The sequence below is a fragment of the Pimephales promelas genome, chromosome 22 (assembly GCF_988280905.1).
Source record: "Pimephales promelas chromosome 22, fPimPro1.hap1.1, whole genome shotgun sequence".
In the NCBI taxonomy this organism is placed as follows: Eukaryota; Metazoa; Chordata; class Actinopteri; order Cypriniformes; family Leuciscidae; genus Pimephales; species Pimephales promelas.
Window position 1 is genome coordinate 7833010 of NC_142790.1, and position 14602 is coordinate 7847611.

The 14602-nt window shown below is 46.7% G+C and overlaps 1 protein-coding gene and 1 pseudogene across 2 annotated transcripts in view; one reads left to right on the forward strand and one right to left on the reverse strand.

Moving 5' to 3' along the window:
- The first annotated feature begins 2670 nt into the window (after positions 1-2670).
- Positions 2671-7548, forward strand: LOC148969524 (uncharacterized; annotated as a pseudogene).
- Positions 7549-10548: 3000 nt separating this feature from the next.
- The window catches only part of prpf4bb (pre-mRNA processing factor 4Bb), a 60711-nt gene continuing 56657 nt past the window's right edge, over positions 10549-14602 (reverse strand). The window contains exons 14-15 of one of the 2 annotated variants that reach the window (XM_039666426.2): positions 12346-12432; positions 10549-12233 (exon numbers count right to left, since the gene is read on the reverse strand). In XM_039666426.2, the coding sequence (XP_039522360.1) occupies positions 12030-12233; positions 12346-12432 (291 nt within the window). In that variant the 3' untranslated portion in view covers positions 10549-12029. The remainder of the gene's footprint in view (positions 12234-12345; positions 12433-14602) is intronic. The other variant, XR_016149381.1, reaches the window with a different exon arrangement.

A 14602-nucleotide genomic window follows, 5' to 3' on the forward strand; every position in this document is an offset into this window, starting at 1 on the left:
GCTGTTGCACTTGTAAGTATCTTTATAATAAACTGTGTTTAATGTTTGTATTTCTTGTAATTGTGACCTTGTGAGTCGGAATGTTTGCTATTGTCTGTTTGTTTTTTTATTATGCTCGCTGTCTGTTACCGGCTTACTACGTCAGATACTGTACCTTAGATGTTAGCATTTTCATTAGCAAACAAACTTGCTTGTTTTCTGTAAGTTAGTGTTTTGTCCGTTCCTCTAGTATCAGGGTTTATTTGTGTTTCTCAGATCGCCTATAAATCGATATGAAATTCTACAAATTATGCATTAGTTTAGCTTGTCGTCAGCCTCAGAATTAGTAACGTTATATACTGTGCTGACTTGATATAATGCATAAACCAACCGACACGAGAGCTGCTAGCTAATAATGCAACTTTTTATATTTATTTAATCACATTTACACAAACAGAACTATAAATAAACGAGAAATTGCATTGCAACTTCACACATGCAACTCTGTGCTAGTTTGACCTTGTGTATAAATGATGTTGATAAAAGATTGATACATTTTCTTTTTTAGCTACAAGCGTTGGCAAGTGTCATCAACTCCGAGTAAGGGGCACTCCAGACCACCAGTACCACCGGTCTCAAGCTTCAATAATAAAATAAACAAACAAATTAAACGTGTTTGACTTTCTTTGGTCAATCGTTACGATAGACAACACGGATCACCAGAAAAATGATAGAAGAATGTAACGTAACATTTATTTTGATAATGCATAATCTAAGTATCTATAGCTGTAGGCTAAACTAAAAATAAATAAATAGCGGAAATATTTCTTATAGTATTGATTTTTAACCATAATGTTACTGATTACATTTGGTAACACAATAAAAATATACACTATCTCAACATTTGAATAATATTGTTCTGAGAATCATACCTCAGTGGACATGGCTCGGGCGTCAGTTTGGTTTGAAATGTGCTGGGGACAGAGACGCATTCGGAAGGGCATTTTCAAAAGTGCTGGGTAGGCTACAATAACGCATTCATTCTTTTTTTCTCTTTCGAGTAGGTCATGTTTTGAAAGACGATGTCCTGTAGCTTCCTGATGCACATAAATAAAAATAAGCACAATGTCCGAGTATAGTGAGTATATAGAAAATATACGCCCTTGATAGCATGTACAGTGATGGTCCGTCCAGAGGTAGAATTCCACACTGGAATAGTTTTTTTTCCCCCTCATCAAAACCAATAATTTTTATCAGTGGTTGAATTGATATAATGTTTATCAGTGGTTTTATATGTTTTGATGAGGGGGAAAAAAATATACGAGAGCGGAATCGGAAAGAATCTCCACCACGGATTGAAGCGCGTTTCTGAGAGAAGGTAACACATTTCAGTGCTAGATCGCCTGTTATTTAACAAACAAATGAAACGAATGCTGTTAACTGGAGATGTTCTATTTGCATTGGTACATCTGTGCCGCGAGATGTTTCAAAAGTGGTGGGGACAAAATCGACCCTGTCGTTCGCCTATGACGCCTATGTTCGCCGGCTATTCTGAAAACAAATGCACATGGCCTGAACGAGATGGGAGGAGGGGGGGGGGGGGGGGGGAGAGTTGACAACGAGTTTGCGACAGTTTTCTCATATATATATACTCCGAAACTGTAGGGGGAGCTCGAGAGAGAAACCTGCGAGAAAACAGCAAAGAAGTTCCCAGTCTTACTGAGCGCTGCTTTAAAGCCGAGGAAAACCAAGGAAACGGGATTATGGCAGAGTCTTCGAAATTTACTGCCCTCCCGTCTTTGAAACGAAACGTTCATATGTTTAGATGTAATTTTATATATATTTATGTTTATTTACAGTTTTTCTCAATTGCTAAAACACAATTTCTTAAACCTTGCTCCATTTTCTGAAAACATTAAACACAAAATCTTCAAGCACTATTTACAAAACGTCTCGTTTACGGATGTAACCCTCGTTCCCTGAGTAGGGAACGGAGACGTTACGTCAGAAGTGACGGAGATTGGGGGATTTCGCATGAAAGCCAATCCTCTTCGAGTATTTAACGAGCCAATGGCATGCAATGCCTTGGGGCTGCGGAAATTTGCATAGCGTACTCCGCCCTACTCCGTGAGTATAAAAGGAGGAAGTGAACGCAACCGCAGTATGTCTTCGCTGAGGAGCCAAGACTGAACCCGGCGTCTACCCAGCGGTACAGCAGAAGTGGCAGGGAGACGTAACGTCTCCGTTCCCTACTCAGGGAACGAGGGTTACATCCGTAACCGAGACGTTCCCTTTCGTAGTCACTTCGAGTTACGTCAGAAGTGACGGAGATTGGGGGTCTGTGCCATCACGCCATCTTCAAGCTGTCTTCCAGTGCCCTGCGAAAGTCTGGACCCCTGAGCCTTACCTTTTTTTTTTTTTTTAGGGATCCCACTTTGACACAGGATTACCAAGGTACACTGGGAAACATATCCCGGGAGGGACATGCTACCAGATGCCTACCGAAGGAGGACTTACAAATACACATTTGGCCGTATAGGACGCATATGGAGAACAACTGGAGCACCAACCGCAGGTGGCTACTAGAATTTAACTCCAGGGGTGGCAGATGGCTTGCCAAGGGAAGACACATGCTCATAGAGGCTTACAGTGGAAATACACATGAGACAGTTACCATAGGGAACCGTGCACATGGAGGCACCTAGCCAGCAACCAGAGTATCACAGTGGTGCCCGCATCATCGGTGCTGGAGGACTCAAGGCTTCAATGGAAGACACTGAGGGAATATCGCACTTATCCAGTCTGAGGATTGGAGTGGCGAGCAAGCGAAGACACCTAAGCGGGTCCAGTACCGGCGGAAGCGAGTACGTGAGAGGACACCAGCTCAATTCGCAGATTATAGAATCTCGCGAAGGTGTTGGGTGTCGCCCAGCCTGCAGCTCTGCAGATGTCTGTTAGCGAGGCGCCGTGCGCTAAAGCCCAAGAGGAGGCCACACTCCGAGTGGAATGGGCCATCACACCAAGGGGGCACGGACGCCCTTGCTGCTGGTAAGACAAAGCAATGGCGTCCACAATCCAGTGAGACAGCCGTTGCTTTGAGAGAGCCCTTCCCTTCTGGCTCCCCCCATGACAGACAAAGAGCTGGTCTGAGGTCCTGAAACACCGCGTTCTGTCTACGTAGGTGCGGAGAGCACGTACTGGACAGAGCAGTGCCAAGGCTGGGTCTGCCTCCTCCAGGGACAGCGCTTGCAGGTTCACCACCTGGTCCCGGAAGGGAGTGGTGGGAACCTTGGGCACGTATCCGGGCCGGGGTCTCAGGATCACGTGAGAGTAAGCCGGACCGAACTCCAGGCACGCTTCGTCAACGGAAAATGCGTGCAGGTCCCCCACCCTCTTGATGGAGGCCAATGCAACCAGGAGTGCTGTCTTCATGGACAGAAACTTTAACTCTACCGATTGCAAAGGCTCAAAGGGAGGCCTCTGCAGAGCACTTAGAACTACCGAGAGGTCCCAAGAGGGTACGAGGGGAGGACGAGGCGAATGTAGCCTCCTCGCTCCCCTCAGGAACCTGATGACCAGGTCGTGCTTCCCTAAGGACTTACCTTCCACTGCTTCATGAGAGGCGGCAATGGCCACGACGTAAACCTTAAGGGTGGAGGGCGACAGCCTGCACTCCAACCCTTCTTGCAGGAAGGAAAGCACGACACTGATCGAACATCTCCGGGGGTCTTCTCCGCGAGAAGAGCACCAGCTGACGAAGAGGTTCCACTTCAACGCATAGAGGTGTCTCGTGGACGACGCTCTAGCGGAAGTGATGGTTGCCGCCACCGCAGGTGGCAGCGGACTCAAACCTGCCTCGTCCCATCCAGGAGCCACACGTGCAGCCTCCAGAGCTCGGGACGAGGGTGCCACAGAGTGCCCCGTCTCTGAGTGAGTAGATCTTGTCTCAGAGGAATAGGCCAAGGAGGTGCTGTCGCGAGGAGCATGAGTTCGGAGAACCATGTCTTGGTGGGCCAATAGGGGGCTACCAGCAAGACCTGCTCCTCGTCCTCCTTGATCTTGCACAACACCCGTGCAAGAAGGCTCACTGGGGGAAACGCATACTTGCGTGGGCCCCGCGGCCAGCTGTGCGCCAGTGCATCTGTGCCGAGCGTACCGTCGGTCAGGGAATAAAACTGGGCACAGTGGGATGAGTCCCGGGAGGCAAACAGATCTATCTGAGCCTCCCCGAACTAGTCCCAAATCAGCTGGACCGTCTGGGGATGGAGTCGCCATTCGCCGGAGATGGGGCGGACCCGTGACAGCTCGTCGGCTGCCAGGTTCCGGTCTCCTGGAATGTATACTGCACGAAGGGACCTCAGGTGCTTCTGACTCCATAACAAGAGGTGGCGGGCGAGCTGCGACAACCGGCGTGAGCGTAGACCCCCCTGGTGGTTGATGTACGCTACTGCAGTCGTGTTGTCTGAACGGACAAGTACGTGTTGACCCCTGAGCAACGCTCGAAAGCGGTGCAGGGCCAGACGTACTGCCAGCAGCTCGAGGCAATTGATGTGCATGAGGCGCTGGGGTCCTGTCCAGGAGCCCGCGGCTGTATGCCCATTGCACATGGCACCCCATCCCGTGGTAGAGGCATCGGTGGAGACAATGAGATGCCTGGAAACTCGCTGAAGAGGGACACCGGCCCGCAAAAAGCTGAGGTTCAACCACGGGAAGAAGGTTCAGCGGCACGCTGGAGTCACTGGAACTCGGAGCGAGCCGCGATGCCATGCCCACCTCGGGACTCGATCGCGAAGCCACAGCTGAAGCGGTCTCATATGAAGCAAACCAAGCGGCGTTGCCGCGGCTGCGGATGCCATATGCCCCAGGAGCCTCTGAAACAGTTTCAGTGGAACCACACTCTTGCCCTCGAACTGTCGAAGACAAGTCAGCAGTGAGTGCGCGCGCTAGTTCGTGAGCTGCGCGGACATGGCGACCGAGTCTATCTCCATGCCGAGAAAAGAGATCCTCTGCACGGGGCAAAGTTTGCTCTTTTCCCGGTTGACCCGAAGGCCCAGACGGGCTAGGTGCCGGAGCACCAGGTCTCTGTGTTCGCAAACCTGTTCTCGAGAGTGTGCCAGTATCAGCCAGTCGCCGAGATAGTTCAGGATGCGAACCCCGTGTTCGCGAAGGGGAACAAGGGCTGCCTCGACGATCTTCGTGAAGACGTGAGGGGACAGAGCTAACCCGAATGGGAGAACCGTGTACTGATATGCCTGGCCCTCGAAAGCAAACCGAAGAAACGGTCCGTGTCGAGGCAAAATGGAGACATGAAAGTACGCGTCCTTCAGGTCGATCGCTGCAAACCAATCCTGAGGCCGAACGCATTCGAAAATGCGTTTGGCTGTGAGCATTTTGAACGGTAGTCGATGAAGAGCACGGTTCAAAATGCGCAGGTCCAGGATCAGTGGTAACCCACCGGTCTTCTTGGGGACAATGAAGTAGGGGCTGTAAAACCCGGACCTCATCTCGGCTGGAGGGACCGTCTCGATTGCACCCTTCGCCAGCAGGGTGGCAATCTCCGCTCTCATGACCGGGGCATTGCCACCGACCATCGTGGAGCGAACTCCCCTGAAACGGGGAGGAGACCGTGCGAACTGAATCGCGTAGCCGAATCTGATCGTTCTGATGACCCAGCGGGACAGCCCGGGAAGCTCTATCCAAGCCTCCAGGAAATGAACCAGCGGGGTCATGCGAACCACAGACGTCCCCCCGGAGGGGCAGCGAGGCGGGTCGACTGGCATGTGCGCAGGAGTTACCCCGCCCAGATGCACAGTGGAAGCCCGCTCCCCGACAGAAGAGACCAGGGAAGGACCAGCGTTCCACGGGGGTCTGTTCTGCCGGGGGTCTGGCGATAGAGGGGGAAGCGAGTGGCGTAGTCCGGGGACGACACACGCTGCCTTCCGCACCCTCAGAGACAGAGAGGAATGAGTGGGCTGACGCACGGGGACGTCGAGGGCACTCGTTCCTGTCTGTGTGCTCAGTGATGATGTCAAGTCTTTCTTTAACCAACTCAGGGTGCTGCCCACCCGTGGGTGAGCAGCGGGGAGCTGAGAACAAAAGATTCTCCCCCGGCCCTCCACCGGGGGAAGGAGGGGGCCTGCTACCGCCTCCTGGGAAAGACTCGACTTCATCACCGAGCAGCCCGTGTCAGGAACGTCGCTTAGCCTGGCGTTTAGCGGGGCGTGCGGCCTGAGGGGGCTGTGATGCCTGCCTGCGGCCTCCTCCGCGGCCCGGGTGAAGGCTGCTGCTGGGGCCGCGTGGGAGGAAGAAGCCGCAGGGGGGCGTCCTCGGCGGCGAGCAGGGGGAGGCGTCTGTACCGGCGGCTGGGTGTAGGCAGCAGCTGGCCGCCGGGGCAGAATATGTTTGATCGCCTCCGTCTGCTTCTGGGCAGTCGAGAACTGCTGGGCAAAGTCCTCGACTGCACCGCCGAAAAGGCCAACCTGAGATAACGGGGCGTCGAGCAGACGAGTCCGCTCGACATCCCGTGTATCTGCGAGGTTAAGCCAGAGATGGCGCTCCTGGACCACGTTAATGGCCATCACCTGACCAACGGCGCGAGCGGCCACCTTCGTTGCCCGGAGAGCAAGGTCTGTGGCGGCTCGCAGCTCGTTGAAGGCCGTTTGGTCAGTCCCGCCCTCGTGCATATCTCTGAGCAGTTTGGCTTGGAAGACCTGCAAAGTGCTCATCGCATGCATGGCGGTGGCCGCCTGTCCCGCCGCTCTATAGGAACGCGCCGCCAAAGCAGACGAGAACCTACAGGCTTTGGATGGGTGCTTAGGAGTACCACGGGAGGAGGCGCTCTGTGGACACAGCTGCATCGCAACAGAGCGCTCCACCGGGGGCATCCCAGTGTACCCACGGGCGGCCCCACCGTCGAGGGGAGGAAAGGCGGAGGAGACTAGAGCACGCTCTCGAGAGGACAAAGGAGCCTTCCAAGAGCGCATCAGCTCCGCATGCAGCTCGGGGAAAAAAGGTATTGGGGTTGGCTGTGGCTTTGCAGCGGCAGCCTTGCCCAAAAACCAACTATCCATCCGTGAGAGATCGGGGCAGGGCGGAGGGTTCCACTCTAACCCGATACTCACGGCGGCCCGAGAAAGCATGGCCGTCATCTCGGGATCAGACACGGGCAACGCTGGCACTCCCGAGGGAGGCAACGCAGCCGCATCCTCATCTCCCGAAGAATCAAGCCCGCCTTGTGATGCCGCGATCGACATCGCATCATCATCTGGAGCGCCGAACGAAACAGACGGTACCTGCAAAGAGGCAGACGGCTGATTCGAAGTGGCGCTCGCTGGTTCTAACACTGAGGCGGGGGGCGTGGCCCGAGGAATCGTCGGAGCTTTGTTCCACACCGTCACCGTCAAATCACCCTGACCGCGGGTCGACGAGCTTCTCGTGGAAGAAGCTGATCGAGCGGGGACGGGGACTCTCACTTTAGTCAGATCATTGAGTCTAGATCTCAGTGTAGAGATGGTCATGTTCCCACAGAGGGAACATGAGTCATCCACGAACGCTGCTGCTGCATGCTGAATGCTCAGCCATGCAGAGGAGCGATCGTGACCATCAGAAGATGACATGAATCGACCGCACCCAGAAGAGCACGGGCGAGACATCTTTAAAAAGACGTGCCACGTGCAGCTCTTTTAATGAGAGGAAATTCACTCTTTCAGCGCTGAGGCGACCAGGGAGAAGCGCAAAGTCTGGCAGACCACTAATCAGATCGCAGGCGATGCAGAATCTCGCTGTGTATCGCCGTCACACCAACACTGAAGAGGACGCTCGTCTCGAAGAGTCTTTGATCAGTGAGAATGGATTTAGGAGTGAAGAGTTCTCTTGGCTCCGAAGCGAAAACATACTGCGGTTGCGTTCACTTCCTCCTTTTATACTCACGGAGTAGGGCGGAGTACGCTATGCAAATTTCCGCAGCCCCAAGGCATTGCATGCCATTGGCTCGTTGTTAAATACTCGAAGAGGATTGGCTTTCATGCGAAATCCCCCAATCTCCGTCACTTCTGACGTAATTTGAAGTGACTACGAAAGGGAACCTCTGACTCCTCTTGCAAGATGAAACTTTCGCCTCAAAACAGTTTTACCTGTGTTCAAAATAAACACTGCTCTCAAAACAGTTTTACCTGTGTTCAAATTCAAACACTGCTCTCAAAACATAAACAAAGTGATCAAAATGCTATACACCATCAAGCAGTCAATAAACAATACACCAAAAAAACTAAAACACATTGTTCAAAACATATAGTTCTCAGGGAGAACTATATGTCAAAACAAATCTCAAAACAAATTTCATATTTTTTTTCATTGTACAGTCTACAGCAGTGCACTGTACTACAGTATACGGTACAAATGAAAGGAGTAAACGTGATCAATGTGCTTTTTGTCTTTGGCCTGGGTCAGGCAAAAGCACTTCGTCGACATCACAAGCAATATTGTCCCTTGTCCCCCTCCTCCTCCTCTTCTTCCTCTTCCTTGCCCCCCTCTTTCTCGTCCTCCTCCTCTTTCTTGCCCTTCTCTTCCTCTTTCTTGCCGTCCTCCTCTTCCTCTTTCTTGCCCTCCTCCTCCTCTTCCTCCTCCTCTTTCTTGCCCTCCTCATCCTCCTCCTCTTTCTTGCCCTCCTCCCCCTCTTCCTCCTCCTCTTTCTTGCCCTCCTCATCCTCTTCCTCCTCCTCTTTCTTGCCCTCCTCCTCCTCGTCGACCACCTCGCATACGCCCTCGTCCTCTCACATTGTTTCTTCTATCCATTCTCATAATTTTTACCTTTCCACCTTCTACAACCTCTCAGTTCAGTTTGCTCTCTGAACTGGCTAATATTGGTTGTCACATCATTTGAAACAGGTTGAATCAGTTTTGAGTGGTTGTGTTCAATCAAATGACATTTGTTCTCTATTTGAATTTGATTGTTGCCACTTGTGTTTACCAGTATGGATGATGTGTGCATTGGAGTGCAGAATGTGTTTTGAGAATGAGAATGTGTTCAGAGTTTTGCTGAAAAGTCTAAGTGAGATGTGCAAATTGTGTTGTACCATGTTAAATTGTTTATGGTATTGACAACATACTCCACAATTAGCTAAATGAGTTCAGGCAATTGAGAACTTTGTTCAGCCAATATATTTTAGTGTTTTAGCAATTGAGAAAAACTGTAATATAATTTTAAAAAGAAGCATAAACACAACGAGGGGTGTCTGTTTTATCTGTTTTTGTGACTAACGTTTCTTTAGTATAACCATGGAGTATAAAATTCAATATAAATTCTTGGTATTGCATTGGACTCTACGATCGGCGGAAGTTATCGAGCATCCTTAATGCCTCACTGAAAATACCGCCGTGCATAGAGCCCATTGTCAGTATAGAGTCCCCAAAGGTTTATATTAACCTCAAGTAACAGTATAGCATCAAGAAGATATTTTGATAGCTAGCGAATCTAGATAGAATAGATAGCTAAAAGTTTTATTTTTAGAATGACGAAATGCTTACGCATGGTGAATGTTAATGTCAATTCTTTAAATTATTGCCCCCAAATTTTGCCACGGCTCTACGTTTCACGTACAGGTATGAAATTTGGTACATACATGTAATGACACAATACCTACAAAAAAGTCTCTTGGAGTATAGCCCTAAATAAACAGTAAGTCAGCTATTTTGAACTTCCTCCTAGATTTTGTGCATTTTTCATAATTTCCTGATGTTGTACTTTAACGAACTCTTCCTACAGTTTTGATCTAATCCTCTTCAAATTTGGTGAGTGTAATCTTAAGGCCTTTGCGACGTTAAATTGCGAAGATCTTGAGTTTTCGTCGAAGGGTGTGCCCTTGGCGGCCTGACAAATGTACACCCAATTTCAGCCTTTTGGTGATTTGTGCATGAATATCTCTTACAGTTAAATAATGCTTGCAGTTCCGATGTTGCTAGGCAACCACAGACAGCCTATAGTAACTCAGGCATACAATGTCCGATCTGCCCCAAACTTCACATGCTTGATAAGAGTCCAGTCCTGAACACACGACCATGCTCATATTTGGTTATAGCAATAGCGCAGCCTGCTGGTAGCAGGAAGTGTGGCAAATACAAACCCTTTGACATAGTCCTCCTATATTTATTAGCATTATATACTGCCCACCATGCTCTGTTTTCCTAAAACTGCAGGGTGGTGGCAGCACGGGTGCGAGGGCCCTTTTCATCGCTGCTTGCAGCTTTAATTGATCTCGTAATTCAAAATTACATAACTCGACATTCTAATGAAAACAAGCTTCTCTCTGATAACGTGTAGCATCTCCAATAATTTAGTCTACTTAAACAGCATCCCTCCACAAACCACGGCAAGCTCATTCTTTTTTGAGTGCAACGGCCATACTTTCAACAATCAATGATAAAACTAAGTTACATTCGGATGTACGTCAAGATATGAAATTAAATATTTGTTGCTACTTCATTCCATAACTATATCTGTAATACAAAGGAGTCAGAATAACCACTTTCAACAACAAACCTACATTGTGAATATTATTACAACTTGAAGTAGTTGGTTTCACTTCCTCAATCTTTATTTGTCAGCAAAACCTTGTAGGCAGTTGGTAGATCAGGATGTCGGAGGGTGAGCAAAATTGTTTTTGTAGGTTACCATCTAGAAATCCTGCATTAGGGAGTCAAAAAAGAAAAGGCCTCAGCATGTGTCTGATGCCATAACACGGTCATGTGGCCAAAGATTACAAAAGCCGGAGTTGATTAACAGGTTACACATTAATTAAAACATCAGAAAATTTAAACCTTTTATTACTAAAATAACACTCAAGGTGTCATTTTCCTTCACAATCCTATCTTTCGAGTTTATTATGTCCCCACCCCACCCCACACACAAAAAAAACATTTTAGAATAAAAAAAAAACAAAAAAAAAAACACACATTTTACATAGCAAAAACTGTGAAGTATTTACATTGTGAGGAAAAAAAAACGATCGGTTTGTCTGGACCCGTCTGTGAGAGGCTTTCTATTATGGTTCAATTCAGTCAAAAAAGGGAGGCACTTCATTTCAGATAACCTTTACATTAGGGACTTAGAAAACAAACATTTTAATCTTTAACAGGAGCATAAATATTGGTATGCTGAAGTTGGTTATAAATATTCAAACCCCAGAGATAACTAGTAATAACAGTTTGCTGGACACCATTAGAAACGTCTGAACCAAAAAGTAGATCTTTCAAATTGTTTTTGGAAGTAGCGAATTGAGGTAAATTGGCCATTAAGCTGACTGTCTAAAAGTGACAACTTATTCATTTAGTGAGATTTAATTTGTTCTTGTAAATTAAATTAATCCTAAAATCAATCTCCCAATAGGACAGGCTTGTAAAGTCAATAAAATGAGACAAGAATAGTTCACTCTAGAGATTCAGTACCACTTTGAGGTAAATGTACTACACCAAACCCAATATTTTAAACAACTGTGTTAAACTATTTTGTATTGTTTTTAATAGGAAGGAAACCGTATAAAGTTACTAACCAGCAAAAGTTCTTATCACCTGGTGCATCTGCAGTTTAAGTCAACCGTGCACTGATTACATAAAATGAATTTAAACTGAAGTCACTGGTTTAATCAGTCAACCAAAGGGGCACATTTGGATTATAATCTGCTAATGTCAAAAACAATTGGTCTTTGAATACCCCTCTGATGTGCTTGCCTAGCCATTTCTCACATTCAATATCTGAACAACTCAAACATTTTAAATGCTGCACTCTGCACAGTTTGGTCACTTTTGAAGTTAAATAAGACAGTCCGATATCTGCTAAACATGCCTCTCTTTCTCAGTGAATGACAAGGTGAGCATATGTACAATAAAAACAAGATCATTCTGAGAGATTTGAATCAAATGACTGGGCAAAAGAAAAGTCACTAGAAAAACATGAATAAAAATAGAAAATTGAAAGTCTTGTGATGGTACTGAACATTCTGAATTGGAGTCTGTTGGCTCAGTCCTGGAACAAAGGATGATCAAAGGTGAAAGTGTCATATCTTCTCCTGAATGAAAGGGTGCTGCAGGGCCTGGTTGATGCTGATTCGTTTAGCAGGGTCCAGCATCAGAGTTCCATCCAACAGATCCTTCAGTTGCATGACCTTCTTCCGTTGATCCTCAGGTAACCTTTGACCTCCGATCATGTCCGCAAGTAGGTCTTTAGTGGGGTTAATAGTGCTCATGACCGTTACCTTCTCCTGAAAGTGCAAGAGAAAGAGAACGGTAAGAAACAGGAAGCAGAAGTATGCGGTGATATAGTTTATCAAGAGTAAATTAGAAAATCAATGCATGTGAGATCTGAGAACATACCCTTTCAGTCACTTTGTCTACCTCGATGTACAGGAAGTTCAAGTTCTGGTCAAAATGTTGGTCTTTAAACAGGCCTTTCCGAATCATCTACACACAAATCAATAAAACACCATGAATGACACTTAAATAAGCAAAAAGATTTGTTCATTTTGATGAACGAGTTCGAACAGGAGAGTCACGAACGTGCATCACAGAACAGAGCAAGGCGAGCATTTGAGCTTTTAAAAAAGAAATATCAAAATTTAAGTTTTATATGACTGATTGTTTCACTTGATAAGACCCTTATTCATCGTCTGGAATCGTTTAAAGCCCTTTGAACAGTTTGCACTTTGGACCTTGAACCGTTTGGTGCCCAGTAAAATATATGGAGGAAAACAATATGGGAAAAAAAATCCTGGAATGTTTATCAAAAACCTTAATTTCTTTTCGACTGAAGAAAGAATGACCTGGATATCTTGGATGACATGGGGGTGAGTAAATTATCAGTAAAGGTTTTTTTTAAAGTGAACAACTCTTTTAAGACTGTTCTTGTGAGGATGCTTGACAAAACGGACATTCCGTCATAAATGTATTTGTTATTGTTCGTTCAAGCGCGAAAGAACTCGATACTGGCTTGAGTCTTTCTGTGCGTTGTGTGTGTCAGGAGGACATTCATTGAAAGCACGTTCTCTTTTGTCTTGTCGCGCAAGAATGGTTTAACGCATTTGCATGGATAACGGCGTGATCATAACCAAAGGATGACAGAAAGAACAGATGGATGCTGCGTTAATTGGATTAAATATTTTAAAACATTAAAGCTGGACTAAATTAATCGCATGCATTGACAGCACTTTGACATCATACATTGCTGACAGAAAATACTGAAGTGGACTCGTTTTCATGGAAGGCCTACACAGAATGTTTTTTTTTTTAGTAAGCTACACTGAATGTTCTACATTTAATATTTAGCAAACAGTGGGCCCTATTTTAACGATCTGAAACGCAAGTATCAAGAGTGAAGCGCAAGTAACTTTGTGGGAGGGTCTTGGGCGCTGTTGATACTTTACCGGCGGGATAAATGACTCTTGCACCCGACGCAAGTTTAAAAGGGGTTGGTCTGAAATAGTTTCATTATTCATAGGTGTGGTTTGGCCGTAACGTAAAAAAAAAACAAACAATCACAGCGTCATCCAACATACCCTTTAAGAGCAGGTGCACTTGTTGCATGGCGGATTGTTATTATTATGGCGGATTTACCAGGAGCGGTTCACAGCCGAGGATACCGACGTTCTCGTCATGGACACCACAATGATTTCCCTCATGTGTTCATATTTTTCCTTGTTATAATATATGATTTGCAAAAATAAAAACTGCTGCATCTGTGTTGATAAGAGAATCAAAATGTATGTGCGTTGTGCACCCACTACATTATGGCATTTAGGGATGGGCATTCGATTAAATTTTTTTAGTCGATCGTCGGAAGAATTAACGATCAACTATCGATTAATCATTGATATTTTTTATATTCAAATGTATTATTTATTTAAATTTTTATAAATTAAAATTCAATGAAAATACAAAAATAAACCGTGTTTTTCCTCGATTAGATCTTTATTACAAGATGATCAACTTGTGGCAGTTAAACTGGGTGTTCGGTTAGGCTAAATTTTAAGATACGCGCGGCGGTGCTCCAACGCAACTGAACCTGCAACTGCGAGTTGGCCCTCGTGAGACCCTCGTTTATTCCAAAAATAATAAAAAAATAACTTAACCAAAAACATAATATTTACATCTGACAGGTTGTCAAAATATAACTCAACTATCCAAGCCACGGAGTCGAGAAAGGGTGAGAGAGATTAGCCTACCTAACAAATTAGGCTAGGCTACTTAAAGCCACATAAAACATAACTCGCATACAACTTCTGCTCCAGTCTACTGACTTTTGTTGAGAAAGATAAGGATGTTGATGACATGATCTGGGGTCAGACGCGACCGCAACCTGCATGGTGACTGTCAAGCCTTGTTTGCACTTTCGCCTGGCTCTTCAGCGCGAGTCTCTGCAGACTGCGTGTGCACCTCCCCAAGCGGACGAGGTGTTTATACTCGACACGCTTGCCAGACTGTGAAACACCGAAAACAGCAATGTCATCATTTTTGCTGCGCGCACCTTCACGCTCATGCGGACGCGTCATATGTAAACAAATGTTTCAGTCCAGCCGCTGAAAACACTGCTCTGATGAGGGGACTGACATTGCCGGCAGGATGCACAGGTACCTCC